Genomic DNA, 19,122 nt, shown 5'->3' with positions numbered 1-19,122 from the left:
ATGGACATTAGACCGGTGGAAATCTGTCCATTGGTCTGATGAGTTCAAATTTGATATTTTTGGTTCTAACCGCCGTGTCTTTTGTGAGACACAAAGTAGGTGAATGGATTACCTCCAATAATAATTTGTAAAAATGCAAGTTACTTCACAGATCTTCATTGTAAAGAGTTTAAGCACTGTTTCCCATGCTTGTTCAATGAACCATAAACAATTAATGAACATCCACCTGTGGAACTGTCGTTAAGACACTAACAGCCTACAGACGGTAGGTCACAGTTATGAAAACCTAGGACACTAAAGAGGCCGTTCTACTGACTCTGAAAAACACCGAAAGAAAGATGCCCATGGTCCCTGCTCATCTGCGCAAACATGGGCATGCTGCAAGGAGGCATGAGGACTGCAGATGTGGCCAGGGCAATAAATTGCAATATCTGTACTGTGAGACACCTAAGAAAGCGCTACAGGGAGACGAGAAAGACAGCTTATCATCCTCTCAGTGGCAGACCACGTGTAACAACACCTGCACAGGATCGATACATCCGAACATCACACCTGCGGGACAGGTATAGGATGGCAACAACAACTATCCGAGTTACACCAGGAACGCACCAATCCCTCCATTGGTGCTCAGAGTGTCCGCAATAGGCTGAGAGGGGCTGGACTGAGAATTTGTAGGCCTGTTGTAAGGCAGGTCCTCACCAGACATCACCGGCAACAACGTTGGCTATGGGCACAAACCCACCGTCGCTGGACCAGACGGGCCTGGCAAAAAGTGCTCTTCACTGACGAGTTGCGGTTTTGTCTCACCAGGGGTGATGGTCGGATTTGCGTTTATCGTTGAAGGAATAAGCATCACACCGAGGCCTGTACTCTGGAGCGGGATGGATTCGGAGGTGGATGGTCCGTCATTGTCTGGGGCGGTATGTCACAGCATCATCGGACTGAGCTTGTTGTCATTGCAGGCAATCTCAACGCTATGCGTTACAGGGAAGATATCCTCCTCCCTCATGTGGTACCCTTCCTGCAGGCTCATCCTGACATGACCCTCCAGCATGACAATGCCACCAGACATACTGCTCGTTCTGTGCGTGATTTCCTGCAAGACAGGAATGTCAGAGTTCTGCCATGGCCAGCGAAGAGTCCGGATCTCAATAACATTGAGCACATCTGTGACCTGTTGGATCGGAGGGTGAGGGCTAGGGCCATTCCCCCAGAAATGTCTGGGAACTTGCAGGTGCCTTGGTGGAAGAGTGGTAACATCTCACAGCTCTAGTGGGAGGCCCCAGTTTGAGAAACAGCTCGGTCTGTGTGTGATTTTTCTTTCTTTGTGCTATTCTTTCAAAAATTAAGACATTTCTAAGTGACCCCAAGAGGCGACTCCAGGATGCTGGCCTTCTAGGCCTCCCGCTTCTCTTTCTATTCTGGTTAGAGCCAGTTTGCGCTGCTCTGGGAAGGGAGTAGTACACCGCGTTGTACGAGATCTTCAGTTTCTTGGTAATTTCTCGCATGGAATAGCCTTCATTTCTCAGAACAAGAATAGACTGACGAGTTTCAGAAGAAAGGTCTTTGTTTCTGGCCATTTTGAGCCTGTAATCGAACCCACAAATGTTGATGCTCCAGTTTTATTTCTTCTTTAATCAGAACAACAGTTTTCAGCTGTGCTAATATAATTGCAAAGGGGTTTTCTAATGATCAATTAGCCTTTTAAAACGATAAACTTGGATTAGCTAACACAACGTGCCGTAGGAACACAGGAGTGATGGTTGCTGATAATGGGCCTCTGTACGCCTATGTAGATATTCCATTTAAAAAATCAGCCGTTTCCATTACAATAGTCATTTAAAACATTGATCAGAAATACAGTGTAGACATTTTTAATCTGATGTTATTTTAATGGACAATTTTTATTTTATTTTTTCAAAAACAAGGACATTTCTAAATGACCCCAAACTTTGGAACGGTTGTGTGCGTCCGTGTGTGTGTGTGTATATATTTAATTTAAAAAATAAAATACAAATTAACCCCAAAAATATCTGGGGGATTGGAAATTATGCATACAATTACCTTGATGGAAGCTACAATCTATCCTCAATATTAAAGCTGATCTACCCCCTAAAAAAAAAAATCTGACCTTCACACAACACAATCCGGTTTTGACTAGCTGGTTGGTATTGGCAACCGTTGAAGTAAGTGACAGTTGTTGATGAGTCACCTTGTAAATGAGGGGTTGTTTTCGTTAGGCTTGGTTTGACTGGCAGCTGAAAGGACTGTCAGTGTATGTACAGTATAAGCTCTCTGTCTGAATTGGCAGTTTGGAGTAGTTTGTCCCACTGTGACTGACAGGGCCCCTCATCTGCCTCTCTAACTGACTAACTAACTGATCATTTCCAGGGCGACCGAGGATCAAAGGGGGCGTGTGGATCGGACGGACCAAAAGGAGAAAAGGTACAATGGGAGGGAGAGAGAGAGAGAGAGAGAGGAAGAGGGATGAGGGGAAGAAATGTATGACAGGAAGTTCAATTTAATTCACTTTATTTATCCCTGAGGGGTCTTTATGGGAGTTGCATGGTGAGTTTTGTGATGAAAGTGTTTCATAGCCACTGTAACTATGACCTCTTTCCCTTTTCCTGTTAATAAGGACATTGAATAAGATTAACAGTAGGGGGAAAACGGTGTGGATGCACCATGGTGTGTCTTTCTAATGACCTGGCTATAGTGGACGTGGACTACATACAGAACAGAATACTATTGGACTTTTTGATGGTGTTGAATGTTTTTACCCTTTCTTTCTCTTTCTGTAATCAGGGAGATTCAGGGATCCATGGGCGGTCAGGGTTGCCTGGAAGGAAAGGTGAGCAGGTAAGAATCATCCCATGAAGTACAAGTTTAGAGGGCTCTGAACAGTGCACCATTCAGACTAATATCTGGAATTTAGTATTAAAACTGTATCAGCTTAGTGTGGACATGTTACCAGGTGTTGTTGTATCTGTGTTTCAGGGAGAATTGGGTTCTCCAGGGGCCACTGGAACCGCAGGCAAGGAGGGATTGATCGGACCCAAGGTATTAGTCTATGTATGGTTTGTGTGTGTGCGCGTGTGCGTACTTCATTATGTGTGATATATATCTTTCAAAATGTATCAGGGGTACTGTGTGTCGGTGTGTAACTACATGCCTGTGTGTTTTGTAGGGTGACCGAGGCTTGGATGGAGTCTTGGGGCCCAAAGGAACTCAGGGAGAGAAGGGTGAAAGGGTGAGTCTTTAACCACAACTGAATCCACTCATAAAGTGCACCACTAATACTATGAATGTGACCACAGAAAAACCGCAAGCTGACCACTGACTGTAGCTGTACTGTATATAAGGTCTGATGAAAACTGATTTTGTTTTATTTAACCTTCATTTTGACAGGGAGTCATGCTGACACACAGGAGGTTGGTGGCACCTTAATTTGGGAGGACAGGCTCGTGGTAATGGCTGGAGTGGAATCAGTGGAATGGTATCAAATACATCAAACGCATGGGTTCCATGCGTTTGATGCCATTCCATTAGCTCCTTTTCAGCTATAATGAGCTGTCCTCCCCTTAGCAGCCTCCGCTGTGCTCAGATGAGCCCTGTATACACATCGATACACACTATACACATCAATATCCACATCAATATTCACCTTCACATTTACCAAAAGTACCCGCTGATGTTACACCCATTGCTGTTGATCCACCAGCTGATGTTAAGCCCATTGCTGTTGATCCACCAGCTGATGTTAAGCCCATTGCTGTTGATCCACCAGCTGATGTTAAGCCCATTGCTGTTGATCCACCAGCTGATGTTACACCCATTGCTGTTGATCCACCAGCTGATGTTACACCCATTGCTGTTAATCCACCAGCTGATGTTACACCCATTGCTGTTGATCCACCAGCTGATGTTACACCCATTGCTGTTGATCCACCAGCTGATGTTACACCCATCGCTGTTGAGCTACCCACTGATGTTACACCAATCGCTGTTGATCCACGCGCTGATGTTACACCCATCACTGTTGAGCATCCCACTGATGTTGCACTCATCACTGTTGATTCACTAACTTATTTCGCAATGCCCATTTCCAAGTATGCAGAAACCCATAGTTGGAGCCTCCCATTGAGAAACCAAATTGAATCTAACAGGAGCTCAAACAGATACAGTGCATTCTAAAAGTATTCAAAACAATTTAACCCATTTTGTTTGAGCACCTTGTTAGACAGATTCAATTAGGTTTTAATGTAATCAAATGTGGAAACAGTCAAGGGGTCTGAATACATTCCAAGTGCATTGTACATTAGCACTTTGCCTCTCCCAGGACCATACAATTACCAAATTGGCTATTACAGGTATTCCCAAACTGGGGTACGGCAATGCTGTCGGGGGTACACCAAATAAAAATGTGATTCACATTTTCAGAAAGTACATTTATATTTTCCAACTGGGCTATACATTTGGGTGAGTTTTTTTTCTCGCCTGAGTAGCCTCGTTTCACTGCCCAAAATAAAATTAAACCATCTAGTGTTAAGCGTAATAATAACAAAATGTCAAATACAGGTAGCCTAGTCAAATAATTAACATCTAATCACATTAACCTTCACTCTTACGCAGACATTTAGAAACGAAACATAACCATTTGAAAAATAAGCCATGGGAGATTTTTGAGTGAGAATAAAGATTACTTTTGAGTAGTAAGACATGTATAAAAGCAACATATACCATTAATAAGAAGGGGCTAGAAGCATCTTATATGGTGAGCTACCGAGGGGCTAGGACAGGCAAGCCCCATACTATTGTGGAGGACTTAATTCTTCCTGCTGCCGCTTATATGGCAGGGACAATGCTGTGGGAAAAGGCCAAAACAACTATACAGACAATGCCTTAATCAAACAATACTGTTGCACTACGCATCATTGACATGGCAGGAGATTGAAACAATTACTGCTTCGCATACAAGCCAGTGAATTATATGCGTTACAGCTGGATGAGTCAACAGACATGGCGATTCTGGCACAGCTCCTGGTATATGTCCGTTACGTTTATGGGGGTCAATTAAGGAAAGCATCCTCTTCTGCAAACCACTGGAAACCTGGACAACATGAGAGGATATTGTTAAGTACTGGACAGCTTTGTCACATCAAATGGACTTGTGGTCAAGATGTGTTCGTATCTGTACTGATGGCGCAAAAGCCATGACAGGGAGACATAGTAGAGTGGTAACGTGTGTGCAAGCAGTTGCTCCCGACGCCACATGGGTACACTGCAGCATCCACTGAGAGGCTCTTGCTGCCAAGGGAATGTCTGACAGCTTGAAAGACGTTTTGGACACTGCAGTGAAAATGGTTAACTTCGTTAAAGCAAGGCACCCGAACGTGTATTTTCTGCATCATGCAATGATATGGGCAGCGACCATGTAATGCTTTTACAACATACAGAAGTGCGCTGGTTATCAAGGGGCAAAGTATTGACAAAACATTTTTTATTGAGAGACGAGCTTAAAGTTTTCTTTACTGACCATAATATTCACTTGTCTGACCGCTTGCATGATGACGAGTTTCTCACACGACTGGCTTATCTGGGCGATGTTTTTTCTCGCCTGAATGGTCTGAATCTAGGATTACAGGGACTCTCTGCAACTATATTCAATGTGCTGGACAAAATTGAGGCTATGATTAAGAATTTGGAGCTCTTTTCTGTCTGCATTAACAAGGATAACACACAGGTCTTTCCATCATTGTATGATTTTTTTATGTGCTAATGAACTCAAGCTTACAGACAAAATCAAATGTGATATAGCGAAGCACCTGAGTGAGCTGGGTGCGCAATTACGCAGGTACTTTACCAAATTGGATGACACAAACAACTGGATTCGTTATCCCGTTCATGCCCTGCCTCCAGTCCACTTACCAATATCTGAACAAGAGAGCCTCATTGAAATTGCAACAAGCGGTTCTGTGAAAATTGAATTTATTCTGAAGACACTGCTAGATTTCTGGATAGTGCTGCGTCCGTGAAGCTATCATAAGAACTGAGCTGACACAAGCAACTAACATGGATAATCACCCGCAAACAAACAGTGAAACCCAGGCTACCTAAGTATGATTCTCAATCAGAGACAACTAATGACATCTGCCTCTGATTGAGAACCATACTAGGCCGAAACTTAGAAATCCCAAAATCATAGAAAAACAAACAGACTGCCCACCCCAACTCACGCCCTGACCATACTAAATAATGACAAAACAGAAATAAAGGTCAGATCGTGACAGTACCCCCCCCCCCCCCACCCCCCCCTCCAAAGGTGCGGACTCCGGCCGCAAAACCTTAACCTATAGGTGAGGGTCTGGGTGGGCTCTGGCGCGGGACGTGGACCCCACTTCACCACAGTCTTTCTCCGCCTCATTGTCCGCCTCCGTGGCCTCCTAAACACGGCGACCCTGCTAAATGGCCCCACTGGACTGAGGGGCAGCTCGGGACTGAGGGGCAGCTCAGGCGGCGCTGGGCAGACGGTCAGCTCAGGCGGCGCTGGGCAGACGGTCAGCTCAGGCGGCGCTGGGCAGACGGCCAGCTCAGGCGGCGCTGGGCAGACTGGAGATTCCGGCAGCGCTGGAGAGGAGGAAGGCTCCGGCAGCGCTGGACAGAGGGGCTCTGGCGCCTCTGGACTGAGGGGCGGCTAGCTCTGGTAGCGCCGGACAGGCGGGAGACTCCGGCTGCGCTGGAGAGGATGAAGGCTCTGGCAGCGCTGGACTGAGGGGCTCTGGCGCCTCTGGACTGAGGGGCGGAAGCTCTGGTAGCGCCGGACAGGCGGGAGCACCTGTATTGATGGGACGGAGAGACAGCCTGGTGCGGGGTGCCAGCACTGGTGGTACCGGGCTGGGGACACGCACCTCAGGGCGAATGCCTTGCATACTACGCCAAATCAACTGCTCTTTCTCTTTACGCTCCCCCAATTCTATTAACACCTCCTCGAGTGTCTCCTCATCTCTCATCCGTTCACGCTCCTCCATTCTGTCCAATAACTTCTCGACCCTCTCAGACTCAGCCCTCAGCTTCGCCGACAGCTCCGATAACATCCATGGCTCCTTACGGTAAACAGGGGAAGTTGGCTCAGGTCTGGCTCCTGACTCTGCCACACTCTCCCTGTACCCCCCCCCAAGACATTTTTGGGGCTGCCTCTCGGGCTTCCAGCCGCTCTGCCGTGTCAGCTCCTCATAATGCCGCCTCTCGGCTTTCGCTGCCTCCAGCTCGGCTTTTGGGCGGCAATATTCCCCTGGCTCTGCCCAGGGTCCCTTCCCGTCTAGGATCTCCTCCCTAGTCCACTTCTCCAAATAGTGCTGCCTCTCCCATTGCTGCTGCTGTTGTACCTGCTGCTGCTGCTTTTGCTGCTGCCTCTGTTGACCACGCCTCTTGGTCCTTGGTTGGTGGGTGATTCTGTCACGATCGTCGTAAGAAGCGGACCAAAGCGCAGAGTGGTGTGAATGCATCATTTAATAGATGACAAAAAACACGAAGTAAACTGTACAAAAACAATAAACAATAACGACCGTGAAGCTATCATAAGAACTGAGCTGACACAAGCAACTAACATAGATAATCACTCACAAACAAACAGTGAAACCCAGGCTACCTAAGTATGATTCTCAATCAGAGACAACTAATAACACCTGCCTCTGATTGAGAACCATACTAGGCCGAAACATAGAAATCCCAAAATCATAGGAAAACAAACATAGACTGCCCACCCCAACTCACACCCTGACCATACTAAATAATGACAAAACAACAGAAATAAAGGTCAGAACGTGACAGCTAGAGGGGGTACGCAGCTGGAGGTTGAATGTTTGAAGGAGTATGAGACTATAAAAAGTTTGGGAACCACTGGGCTTTTACCAATGAACTGGTTCTACAATGTAAAATAAAATGTCTAATTTTGCTCCTATTACACAAACCAGAATGACAGAGACATAGGACACAGATACACAGAACAAGGACATAACCCGGGAAATATGAACAAAGGAAACCGTACATTGAATTAAATAAACAGAACTTCTGACATGAGTTGCGAACGTTCATGTGCACACGCTCACTCAGAGGGTAAGAAATCGTCAATTGAAATATATCGTATCAATCATGAAACAGAAATATCTAAGGTTTGCAATAAACGGTACGGAGATGGAATGATGAAACGCTAGCAATTATTGTAGGATTAGCTGTAATAAAGATTTACCACACACAGTATTTTATTTTCTCTCAAGTCATGTGACTCGAGTCCACAACTCTGGGCAATAGTGCATACAGGTGTTTGTTGCAATTTTTTGCAGATAGACCAACATTATTTATATAGACAGTAAAAAGTACAGGACCTAAAACCGATCCCTATGGGACACCTTTTGTAATATCAAGGAAATCTGATTTAACACCATCAGAAAAAAAACACATTGTGTCCTGAACCAATTACATGACTCCTGATCCATATCGATTTCAGACAATCTTTGAATCAATAAAGAGTGGTCCACACTATCGAAAGCTGTCAATAATTCAATAAAGTGAGCAGCAACAGTGCTTCCTCCGATCCATACCCTTTACAACATAATTTAACACCAAGGTTGCAGCAGAGATGGTGCTATAACCTGGCCTGAAACCAGACCAGTGAACACTTGTAGCTAGGAAGGATCTAAGATGACTGTTTATTATTGGTTCTATTTATTTTTAATCTAGGCAAGACAATTTCGAGATAGCGATCATTATTTAGGTTGGAGGGGTCACCACCTTTGTGGAGAGGGAGCACATAGGCCACCTTCCAAACCCTGGGGATAGCACCCAAGATAATCGTCTGATAAAACATATTGGTAGCAGAAAGCTGCAGCAAGAAAAGGAACATGTAAATCAGCCCCAGTTGATTTTTACATTCATCTTAATCAAGGTGTCTAATACATCACAAGTAGAAAGTTGTTGAAGTGAAAAAGATATTCACTAGAAGTCGACTGATCTTCCATCGAGCCAACTGGAGGCTGGGAGAGGGAAGAGCAGTCGAATGACAGACCAGGATCAATTAATCTACCATTTATTTAAAATAAAAAGCCTGCCGAGATAAAATGCTGATTAAAATCATCACTTATCTAATTCTTCTCAATGATGCCAGTGCCTGACACAACTTTAATAGGCAGGGAAGGAGAGGAAGGAGTTTTTTGTAAAGGGTATCTGTCTGTGGCATCTCCCTCTTCCTCTCTACAGGGCCCCTCAGGTATCCCCGGCCCCCCAGGCCCCAGAGGAGTAGACGGGTCCTCTGGACTGACAGGGTCTCAGGGACCAACTGGAGTTAAGGGCCCCGAAGGCCTCCAAGGACAGAAGGTATTCACTTGCTTTGGTTGTTTATGCCATCTAGTTATGGGGTAAATTAAACATGGTTCAACATGGTTGTTGTCATTGTCAGGGGGAGCGGGGGCCTCTTGGTCCTGCCATGATAGGTCCACGCGGTATCCCAGGTAAACCAGGAGACCGGGGCAAGGAGGTGAGTGTCTCCTCTCTACTGTGCAGTATGTCTGCTCATAAAGTATCTAACTGCAACTGTCCCCCAATAACTCCCTCAAACTGGCCACAGCACAGACACAGCAGTGAAGCTGGGGACCTTTTTCTAAACCGTATGCACTGTATGGAAAGTTTGGAGACTTAAACAGAAAATGTAGAAAAGGGTTTTGAACAGACATAATACATTTAATTACTGAAAACACAGGTGTTGTTCCTTTCCAGTTTATATTTCTGATTCTTCGTGGTGGATATGTACTTAGTACATCTGACCTTGGGATCATAGAGCTATTAGTTTGTTCAACTACTCTGAGAACAGTTTATTTGTCAGCTGTGTGTTCTAATACCTGTCTCTGCTGCAGGGGGAGTTGGGTCCAGATGGAGCCAAGGGAGACAGAGGAGAACCAGGCTTGACGGTCAGTGCTTCACCTGGGCCTCAGGGCCCAAATCTGCTGACTCTACCACCAACCTGCCTACACATACACACGCATGCAACCACACACATACACATATTATAATGCTGTCACGTCTCTCTGCCTGTCTCTTACACTCCTCCTCTTCCCCTCTGGCTCTCTGTGAAGGAGGATGAGATTCGGACATTCGTCCGCACAGAAATGAGCCAACACTGTGGTAAGTCTTAGTCACCTGCCAAAACCCCAATGTCCCAATCCAACATGCTGGTGTCCTCAGTTAAACTTCACTTCCTCATCGTCAAGTGAAACAAGTAATGGTGCTAACACATCTGTATTGAACGTAATGCTCCACAGAGTCTGATTCAGACCCTCTGTCCATGTAAAACTTCTCACTGCTATTGACTTTCCCTGTAACATTCTCTTTTCCTCTCCTCCCTTTTCTCTTTGTCTTTCAGCTTGTGGAGGTGAGTGGGTATCAGTCTGACACGTGGACCCGATGGGATGAGGGCAGTAGCTAGCTTTGACATGAACTGTTTAGATTTATTATTCATTTATGTAGTCACTGTGTTTTTGGTTCTGACGTGTGTCTCGACTATGTAGTCTTGGTTCTGTTATGTGGTGTGGTCCATGTAGGTGGTTATCTGTTCTACTCAGTGCTTAAAGAGGGCCAGTGCTGACCTGTTTAGAATATTGGCTCTAAAATATGATGAGTACTAGCACCCAAAATGAGTACTGGTACAGTGCCTTGCGAAAGTATTCGGCCCCCTTGAACTTTGCGACCTTTTGCCACATTTCAGGCTTCAAACATAAAGATATAAAACTGTATTTTTTTGTGAAGAATCAACAACAAGTGGGACACAATCATGAAGTGGAACGACCTTTATTGGATATTTCTAACTTTTTTAACAAATCAAAAACTGAAAAATTGGGCGTGCAAAATTATTCAGCCCCTTTACTTTCAGTGCAGCAAACTCTCTTCAGAAGTTCAGTGAGGATCTCTGAATGATCCAATGTTGACCTAAATGACTAATGATGATAAATACAATCCACCTGTGTGTAATCAAGTCTCCGTATAAATGCACCTGCACTGTGATAGTCTCAGAGGTCCGTTAAAAGCGCAGAGAGCATCATGAAGAACAATGAACACACCAGGCAGGTCCGAGATACTGTTGTGAAGAAGTTTAAAGCCGGATTTGGATACAAAAAGATTTCCCAAGCTTTAAACATCCCAAGGAGCACTGTGCAAGCGATAATATTGAAATGGAAGGAGTATCAGACCACTGCAAATCTACCAAGACCTGGCCGTCCCTCTAAACTTTCAGCTCATACAAGGAGAAGACTGATCAGAGATGCAGCCAAGAGGCCCATGATCACTCTGGATGAACTGCAGAGATCTACAGCTGAGGTGGGAGACTCTGTCCATAGGACAACAATCAGTCGTATATTGCACAAATCTGGCCTTTATGGAAGAGTGGCAAGAAGAAAGCCATTTCTTAAAGATATCCATAAAAAGTGTTGTTTAAAGTTTGCCACAAGCCACCTGGGAGACACACCAAACATGTGGAAGAAGGTGCTCTGGTCAGATGAAAACAAAATTGAACTTTTTGGCAACAATGCAAAACGTTATGTTTGGCGTAAAAGCAACACAGCTGAACACACCATCCCCACTGTCAAACATGGTGGTGGCAGCATCATGGTTTGGGCCTGCTTTTCTTCAGCAGGGACAGGGAAGATGGTTAAAATTGATGGGAAGATGGATGGAGCCAAATACAGGACCATTCTGGAAGAAAACCTGATGGAGTCTGCAAAAGACCTGAGACTGGGACGGAGATTTGTCTTCCAACAAGACAATGATCCAAAACATAAAGCAAAATCTACAATGGAATGGTTCAAAAATAAACATATCCAGGTGTTAGAATGGCCAAGTCAAAGTCCAGACCTGAATCCAATCGAGAATCTGTGGAAAGAACTGAAAACTGCTGTTCACAAATGCTCTCCATCCAACCTCACTGAGCTCGAGCTGTTTTGCAAGGAGGAATGGGAAAAAATGTCAGTCTCTCGATGTGCAAAACTGATAGAGACATACCCCAAGCGACTTACAGCTGTAATCGCAGCAAAAGGTGGCGCTACAAAGTATTAACTTAAGGGGGCTGAATAATTTTGCACGCCCAATTTTTCAGTTTTTGATTTGTTAAAAAAGTTTGAAATATCCAATAAATGTTGTTCCACTTCATGATTGTGTCCCACTTGTTGTTGATTCTTCACAAAAAAATACAGTTTTATATCTTTATGTTTGAAGCCTGAAATGTGGCAAAAGGTCGCAAAGTTCAAGGGGGCCGAATACTTTCGCAAGGCACTGTATCTATTTCAGTCCACTTCAACCACTGGTTCTACTGTATGTTCTCATGGGTGTATATGTTGGGTTTCGGTGGTGTCTGGTGGCTACGTCTATGTGTGTTACTGACCAGTGTGGATGTCCTGTTGTTGTTTTTATGTTCCTGGCCCCTCTTCCTTCGCCCCCTGTCCCCCATCCTGGCCTGCTCTCAGGTGTTGTTGTGACAGAAACCCTGTCCCGCCCCAGGGCGCGTCCTGTTCCAGAGCAACAGCTGGCCCGGGAGGGCAAGGATGGTAAGGATGGTGAGTGTGTCTGTCCAACTGTCCTTCATCACTACCTGTCTGTCTGTCCATCAGTATGTCTTAACAAACAGCCCAGAGTGATGCTGTGTCTGGTTCTAAACAATGGGCCCCGTTTTCTCATCAGTATTCTCTGAACATTATAAAGGATATCTCTGTCTGTCCATCAGTTTTACTCACTCTCTAACTCTGTTTTGTCTGCTTTTTAAAGTTAGAGGGTTTGTAAGTGGGGTATTCCAGCTGAATTAAGGCCCATTCACGGGTGGACTGAGCCCTTGGTGAAAGTCGAGTGTTGTGATGTAGGAGTTGGGGGGTGTCTCCCCTCTGGTCGTGGGGTGGTTGGGGTTAGGGTTGTGACCGCTGTGGCGCCCCCTGCCCTGTGCTGTGTTGCAGGGCGTGAGCTGCGTGTGGTGGTGAACACCAATGACCCTGACTACGAAGATATCTACTCTATGGAGAGTTACGATGATTCCATGGCTATGGAGCAGAGCATCCACCTAACCCCCGCTGCGAATCATAACGACGGTACTTCTCACACACAAACGCACACCCTTAAAGGGATAGCAATACACTTCCCCAGAGTCAGATAAACTAGTGGATACCATTTGTATGTCTCTGCATCCAGTATGTAGGAGGTTAGAGGTAGTTTTCGAGCCAACGCAAATCAGCATTAGCCCAATGAATGGACGTCTACAGGAACGGCTCCCATAGACTTCCAGTCATTGTGCTTACGCTAGTAAGCAATTGCGCTAACACTAGTTAGAAACTTAAAAATGGCATCCACGAGTTCATCTGACTCTGAGGAAGTAGATAAAGGGTTTCATTGCCAAAATCCTGAAGTATCCATTTAACCCTTAATCCATCCTCACACACTGAACCCAGTCTAACACACAAACCAACCCTGGATCCCCTTTACACACTGCCATCAACATCAACAGCTTCCTGTGTGTCTTTATTGTGTTGATAGTGTTTTTGTATGTGTTGTTTTACAGTGGTCTGTTCTTAACTTAAGATATATGGGTATATATATATAGCAGTCTTGCAAATCTCTAATTTCCAACAATACGTGAAACGTTAAATTATATGCATGTTTATCAAGTTAGGACTGTATTTGTGCGTTTTATTGTGTTGTCGATTCAGTGTGTTTGTTTTGTGTTAGTTTGCTTATTACAGGGTGTCTGTTGATAGATGTTGATGTTTGTTGAATGATTGCATGTCGACAGGTGAGACAGTCACTGTTGACCCTCTGAAAGCAAAAAGGTCCAGGAGAGAGGTCAAAGGGGAAGGTAAACCCCGCCCACTTTCTCCTCCACTGCTGGGGTGTTAAGGGTTAACTCCGCCTCCATCTCTGCATGCCTCTGGCCTCTCTAGCATGATGGTTTTATTTTCTTTGATTGCTGTTGATAACTAATCAAAACACCCAAGCATATCTGAATTTGGGCACTGAATTGTTTTTGTGTGGCAAATTGACAAAAGTTACAATAGATAATATACGAAGAATTGTACTGAAACATTTTTTTTTTTAATAAAACCTGAATGGATTTGACCTTACAAGCCATCTTCAGCTTTTATCCCCAGACATAATTTAGATTTTCTATCCCTTAAAGACTGTGTTAATTGTATGGTCACTTATTTAATGTTCATCACAGAATTTTATGTTACTGTTCATTAACATTAATACTAACATCACATTCATCTAGCTTACTGTTGGAGCTCTCTGTCTCTCTCACTGTGATTTTCCTCACTGTGTGTATGTGTGATGTATTCAAGCTCCAGTGGACCTTTGTGTGTTGCCCCTGGAGGAGGGCAGCTGTGGGAGGTTTACTCTGCGCTGGTACTTTAACAGCCAGGTGCAGGCCTGTAGACCCTTCATCTACAGCGGCTGTGAGGGCAACGCCAACCGCTTCCTCCATCAGGAGACCTGTGAGGAGCGCTGCCTCCCGGAGGACACAGGTACACACACACACACACACACATACACACACAAGCAAGCACACATAGTAGCTTACTGTGCATACATACATATCAATCAATCAAATATATTTATAAAACCCAGCCTAAAACCCCAAAGAGCAAGCAATGCAGATGTAGAAGCATGGTGGCTAGGAAAAGAAAGGCAGGAACCAATGAATAAACTTAGAGAAGAACCAAGCTCCGAGGGGGCACAAAACCGGACAGGAAGATCATGCCAGTGACTCAACCCACTCAAGTCAAGTATAGCGAAAAAAGCCTGGCAAGATGTGATGCACCCCTCTTAGGGACGGCATGGGAGAGTGCGAGCAAGCCGGTGACTCAGCCCCCGTAATAAGGTCAGCGTCAGAGAATCCCAGTGGAGAGAGGATAGCTGGCCAGACAAAGACCGCAAGGGTGGTTTGTCACTCCAGTGCCTTGCCGTTCACCTTCACACCCCTGGGCCAGACTACACTCAATCATAAGACCTACTGAAGAGATGAGTCTTCAGTAAGGACTTAAAGGTTGAGACCGAGTCTGTGTGTTTCACATGGATCACCAGATCATTCCATAAAAATGAAGCTCTATAGGAGGAAGCCTCCAGCTGTTTGCTTAGACATTCTAGGAACAATAAGGAGGCCTGTGTCTAGTGACCGTAGCATATGTGTAGGTATGTATGGCAGGATCAAATCAGCGAGATAGGTTTTGTAGGTTGGCAGTAAAACCTTGACATCCATCTTAGCCTTAACAGGATGCCGGTATAGCACTGGCTAGCACTGGTGTAATATGATCATTTTTTGGATCTTGTCAAGATTCTAGCGGCTGTATTTAACACTAGCTGAAATGTACTTAGTGCTTTATCCGGGTAGCCCGAGAGCAGAGTATTGCAGTAGTCTAATCTTGATTTCCCCTGGGGAGACACCTTGTGTCTCATTACGTGGTTATTACAGGTTTAATCATGTTTATTAAAGTTCTCTGTGTGTGTCCATGTGCGGAGGTGTGTGGGTTTTGGCTGAGACCCACAATAGGAGGTTTAAAACTTGGACATACACTACCGTTCAAAGGTTTGGGGTCACTTAGAAATGTCCTTGTTTTTGAAAGAAAAGCATATTTTTTGTCCAGTAAAATATAATCAAATTGATCAGAAATACAGTGTAGACATTGTTAATGTTGTAAATGACTATTGTAGCTGGAAACGGCAGATTTATGGAATATCTAATATCTAGGCGTACAGAGGCCCATTATCAGCAACCATCACTCCTGTGTTTCACAGCGCAAACTGGGTCTTACCAAAATATAAAGAGAAGTGGGAGGCCCCGGTGCACAACTGAGCAAGAGGACAAGTACATTAGAGTGTCTAGTTTGAGAAACAGACGCATCACAAGTCCTCAACTTGCAGTTTCATTAAATAGTACCCACAAAACACCAGTCTCAACGTCAACAGTGAAGAGGCGACTCCAGGATGCTGGCCTTCTAGGCTGAGTTGCAAAGTAAAAGCCATATCTCAGATGGGCCAATAAAAAGAAAAGATTAAGATGGGCAAAATAACACACATTAGACAGAGGAACTCTGCCTAGAAGGTCAGCATCCCAGAGTCGCCTCTTCACTGTTGATGCTGAGACTGGTGGTTTGCGGGTACAAGTTAATGAAGCTGCCAGTTGAGGACTTGTGATGCGTCTGTTTCTCAAACTAGACAGTCTAATGTACTTGTCTTCTTGATCAGTTGTGCACCGGGGCCTCCCACTCCTCTTTCTATTCTGGTTAGAGCCAGATTGTTCTGCTCTGTGAAGGGAGTTGTACACAGCGTTGTACGAGATCTTCAGTTTCTTGGCAATTTCTCGCATGGAATAGCCTTCATTTCTCAGAACAAGAATAGACTGACGAGTTTCAGAAGAAAGGTCTTTGTTTCTGGATACTTTGAGCCTGTAATCAAACCCACAAATGCTGATGTTCCAGATACTCAACCAGTCTAAAGATGGTCAGTTTTATTGCTTTAATCAGAGCAACAGTTTTCAGTTGTGCTAACATAATTACAAAAGGGTTTTCTAATGATCAATTAGCCTTTTAAAATGATACATTTGGATTAGCTAACACAACGTGCCATTGGAACACAGGAGTGATAGTTGCTGATAATGGGCCTCTGTACGCCTATGTAGATATTCCATTAAAATCAGCCATTTCCAGTTACAATAGTAATTTACAACATTAACAATGTCTACACTGTATTTCTGATCAATTTGATGTTTTAATGGACAAAAAATGTGTTCCTTTAAAAATGACATTTCTAAGTGACCCCAAACTTTGGAACGGTAGTGTATATCATGCTGAATACACACACATTCATGCTGCACATACACACATGTACACACAAGAACATGTATCCCCAAAACGGATTCTTGTGTTTTGTTGCAGATGCTGTTCCTTTGAAAAAGGGGCGATGATGAAGGGCGTGTCATGACTACCTCCTCTCCACCCTAAAGAAGGGCAACAAATGGTTGTTTAATTCATATTTAAAGCTATAAAACATTGGCAAGGTTTTTAGTATACAGTACATACACCATTGACGGATCTTTTCTCATGGTTGATGATTTTATTATTTATTTCAAGTACATTTATATTACGTTAACTCTGCAGCCAAACTTTTAAATCCCCCTCAGAATTACGTCTAGTGATTACAGCAGCACCGTATTACAGGAAGACAATGTTGTCCAAACATTGATGCAACCATACCACAGAATGCAGAATCTGTGGTGGATGTACAGGTAATAAGTTCCAAATCGGTCCACTAAATAGCTGTTCTGTATGTATAAAGAGGCACTCACAATACATGTTATCATATTTTGCCAATGTAATGTACATATAAATGTATATTTGTATTACCTGGGAAATAGTGTTGTGTGTCCTAATGATTCATGTTAAACTCTGCATGTTTTAACCTGACAGAGAAAAGGTGCTATTTTAAAATATATTTTTATATTGCACATATAAATTGCACATTTCATTTGTTTGTATTTTCGCCATGTTTGATGTTCAAATTGCAAAAAGCACACTCATTCATGTTGGCTCAGAAACACTACTCATTGTTTTATGAAATATGTGAATAAACCAGAGAATGAATAATAGTATTTCTACAATGTTTTTTAATATATAAAACAAATTTAGAGGTGTATACAGTGCCGTGCGAAAGTATTCAACCACCTTGGCGTTTTTCGTATTTTGTTGCATTACAACCTGTAATTTAAATAGATTTTTATTTGGATTACATGTAATGGACATACACAAAATAGTCCAAATTGCTGAAGTGAAATGAAAAAAATAACTTGTTTCAAAAAATTCTAAAAAAAATTGAAACGGAAAAGTGGTGAAGCCCATAAATAAGATCTGGTGCAACCAATTACCTTCAGAAGTCACATAATGAGTCAAATAAAGTCCACCTGTGTGTAATCTAAGTGTCACATGATCTGTGTATATATACACCTGTTCTGCAAGGCCAGAGTCTGTAACACCACTAAGCAAGCAGCACTATGAAGACCAAGGAGCTCTCCAAACAGGTCAGGGACACAGTTGTGGAGAAATACAGATCAGGGTTGGGCTATAAAAAAAATATCAGAAACTTTGAACATCCCATGGAGCACCATTAAATCCATTATTAAAAAATGGAAAGAATAGGGCACCACAACAAACCTGACAAGAGAGGGCCGCCCACCAAAACTCACGGACCAGGCAAAGAAGGCATTAATCAGAGAGGCAACAAAGAGACCAAAGATAACCCTGAAGGAGCTGCAAAGCGCCACAGCAGAGATTGGAGTATATGTCCACAGGACCACTTTAAGCCGTGCACTCCACAGAGCTGGGCTTTACAGAAGAGTGGCCAGAAAAAAATAAGCAAACATGTTTGGTGTTCCCCAAAAGACATGTGGGAGACTCCCCAAACATATGCAAGAAGGTACTCTGGTCAGATGAGACTGAAATTGAAATGTTTGGTCATCAAGGAAAACGCAATGTCTGGCACAAACACAACACCTCACATCACCCTGAGAACACCATCCAAATTGAAGGAGCTCGAGCAGTTTTTCATTGAAGAATGGCAAAAATCCCAGTGGCTAGATGTGCCACAATAAAATATTTTGCAACATCAAAGTGGTAGGTATGTTGTGTAAATCAAATGATACAACCCCCCAAAAAATATATTTTAATTCCAGGTTGTAAGGCAACAAAATAGGAAAAATGCCAAGGATGTGAATACTTTTGCAAGCCACTGTAGTAGGGCCATGGGTGTTTACTGGTCAAGTCACATGGTTGAGGGTGATACTTTGATCTGTTTACACTCCCTTGCTTCACACGACTCCTGCGTGTGTGTGTTCATATTGGTGAATGTTCTAATTCAGCTGTACAATGTTTTATTAATGAGAGGATGCTCTGCCTGTTGGGTATGACTCATCCTCCCCTGGTCCCCCCCACCCCCCTCTTTCATATATATATATACACTGAACAAAAAATATAAATGCAACATGTCAACTGCTGGATTCATGAGCTGAAATAAATGATCCCAGAAATGCTCTATAGGCACATAAAGCTT

General features: G+C 43.8%; 2 protein-coding genes across 2 annotated transcripts in view; both read left to right on the top strand.

The window, feature by feature from the left end:
• LOC110528989 (uncharacterized) overlaps window positions 1-10,694 on the top strand; it is a 123,083-nt gene extending 112,389 nt beyond the window's left edge. Inside the window, exons 108-116 of the mRNA XM_036983697.2 lie at window positions 2,392-2,445; window positions 2,806-2,859; window positions 2,998-3,060; window positions 3,188-3,250; window positions 9,256-9,372; window positions 9,455-9,532; window positions 9,909-9,962; window positions 10,128-10,176; window positions 10,415-10,694. Coding sequence (XP_036839592.2) covers window positions 2,392-2,445; window positions 2,806-2,859; window positions 2,998-3,060; window positions 3,188-3,250; window positions 9,256-9,372; window positions 9,455-9,532; window positions 9,909-9,962; window positions 10,128-10,176; window positions 10,415-10,443 — 561 coding nt within the window. The 3' untranslated portion in view covers window positions 10,444-10,694. The remainder of the gene's footprint in view (window positions 1-2,391; window positions 2,446-2,805; window positions 2,860-2,997; window positions 3,061-3,187; window positions 3,251-9,255; window positions 9,373-9,454; window positions 9,533-9,908; window positions 9,963-10,127; window positions 10,177-10,414) is intronic.
• A 1,643-nt stretch (window positions 10,695-12,337) lies between these two features.
• Window positions 12,338-17,665, top strand: LOC149982600 (uncharacterized). The gene is made up of 5 exons (XM_090241362.1): window positions 12,338-12,596; window positions 12,987-13,118; window positions 13,817-13,879; window positions 14,364-14,546; window positions 16,956-17,665. The coding sequence occupies exons 1-5, from the start codon at window positions 12,365-12,367 to the stop codon at window positions 16,982-16,984; spliced, it is 639 nt and encodes a 212-aa protein (XP_090097488.1). The 5' UTR covers window positions 12,338-12,364; the 3' UTR covers window positions 16,985-17,665.
• Window positions 17,666-19,122: the final 1,457 nt, after the last annotated feature.

Source organism: Oncorhynchus mykiss, chromosome 7, assembly GCF_057628025.1.
Source record: "Oncorhynchus mykiss isolate SJ-2025 chromosome 7, ASM5762802v1, whole genome shotgun sequence".
NCBI lineage: Eukaryota > Metazoa > Chordata > Actinopteri > Salmoniformes > Salmonidae > Oncorhynchus > Oncorhynchus mykiss.
This window is presented reverse-complemented; position numbering and strand designations above follow the sequence as displayed.

Excerpts from the sequence above, each read along its gene's own strand:
- LOC149982600 (XM_090241362.1), top strand. The coding sequence starts at position 12,365 with ATGGGTGTATATGTTGGGTTTCGGTGGTGTCTGGTGGCTACGTCTATG. Across the intron at positions 12,597-12,986 it reads GGGCAAGGATGGTAAGGATG|GGCGTGAGCTGCGTGTGGTG; the intron begins GTGAGTGTGTCT and ends GCTGTGTTGCAG. Across the intron at positions 13,880-14,363 it reads GAGAGAGGTCAAAGGGGAAG|CTCCAGTGGACCTTTGTGTG; the intron begins GTAAACCCCGCC and ends GATGTATTCAAG.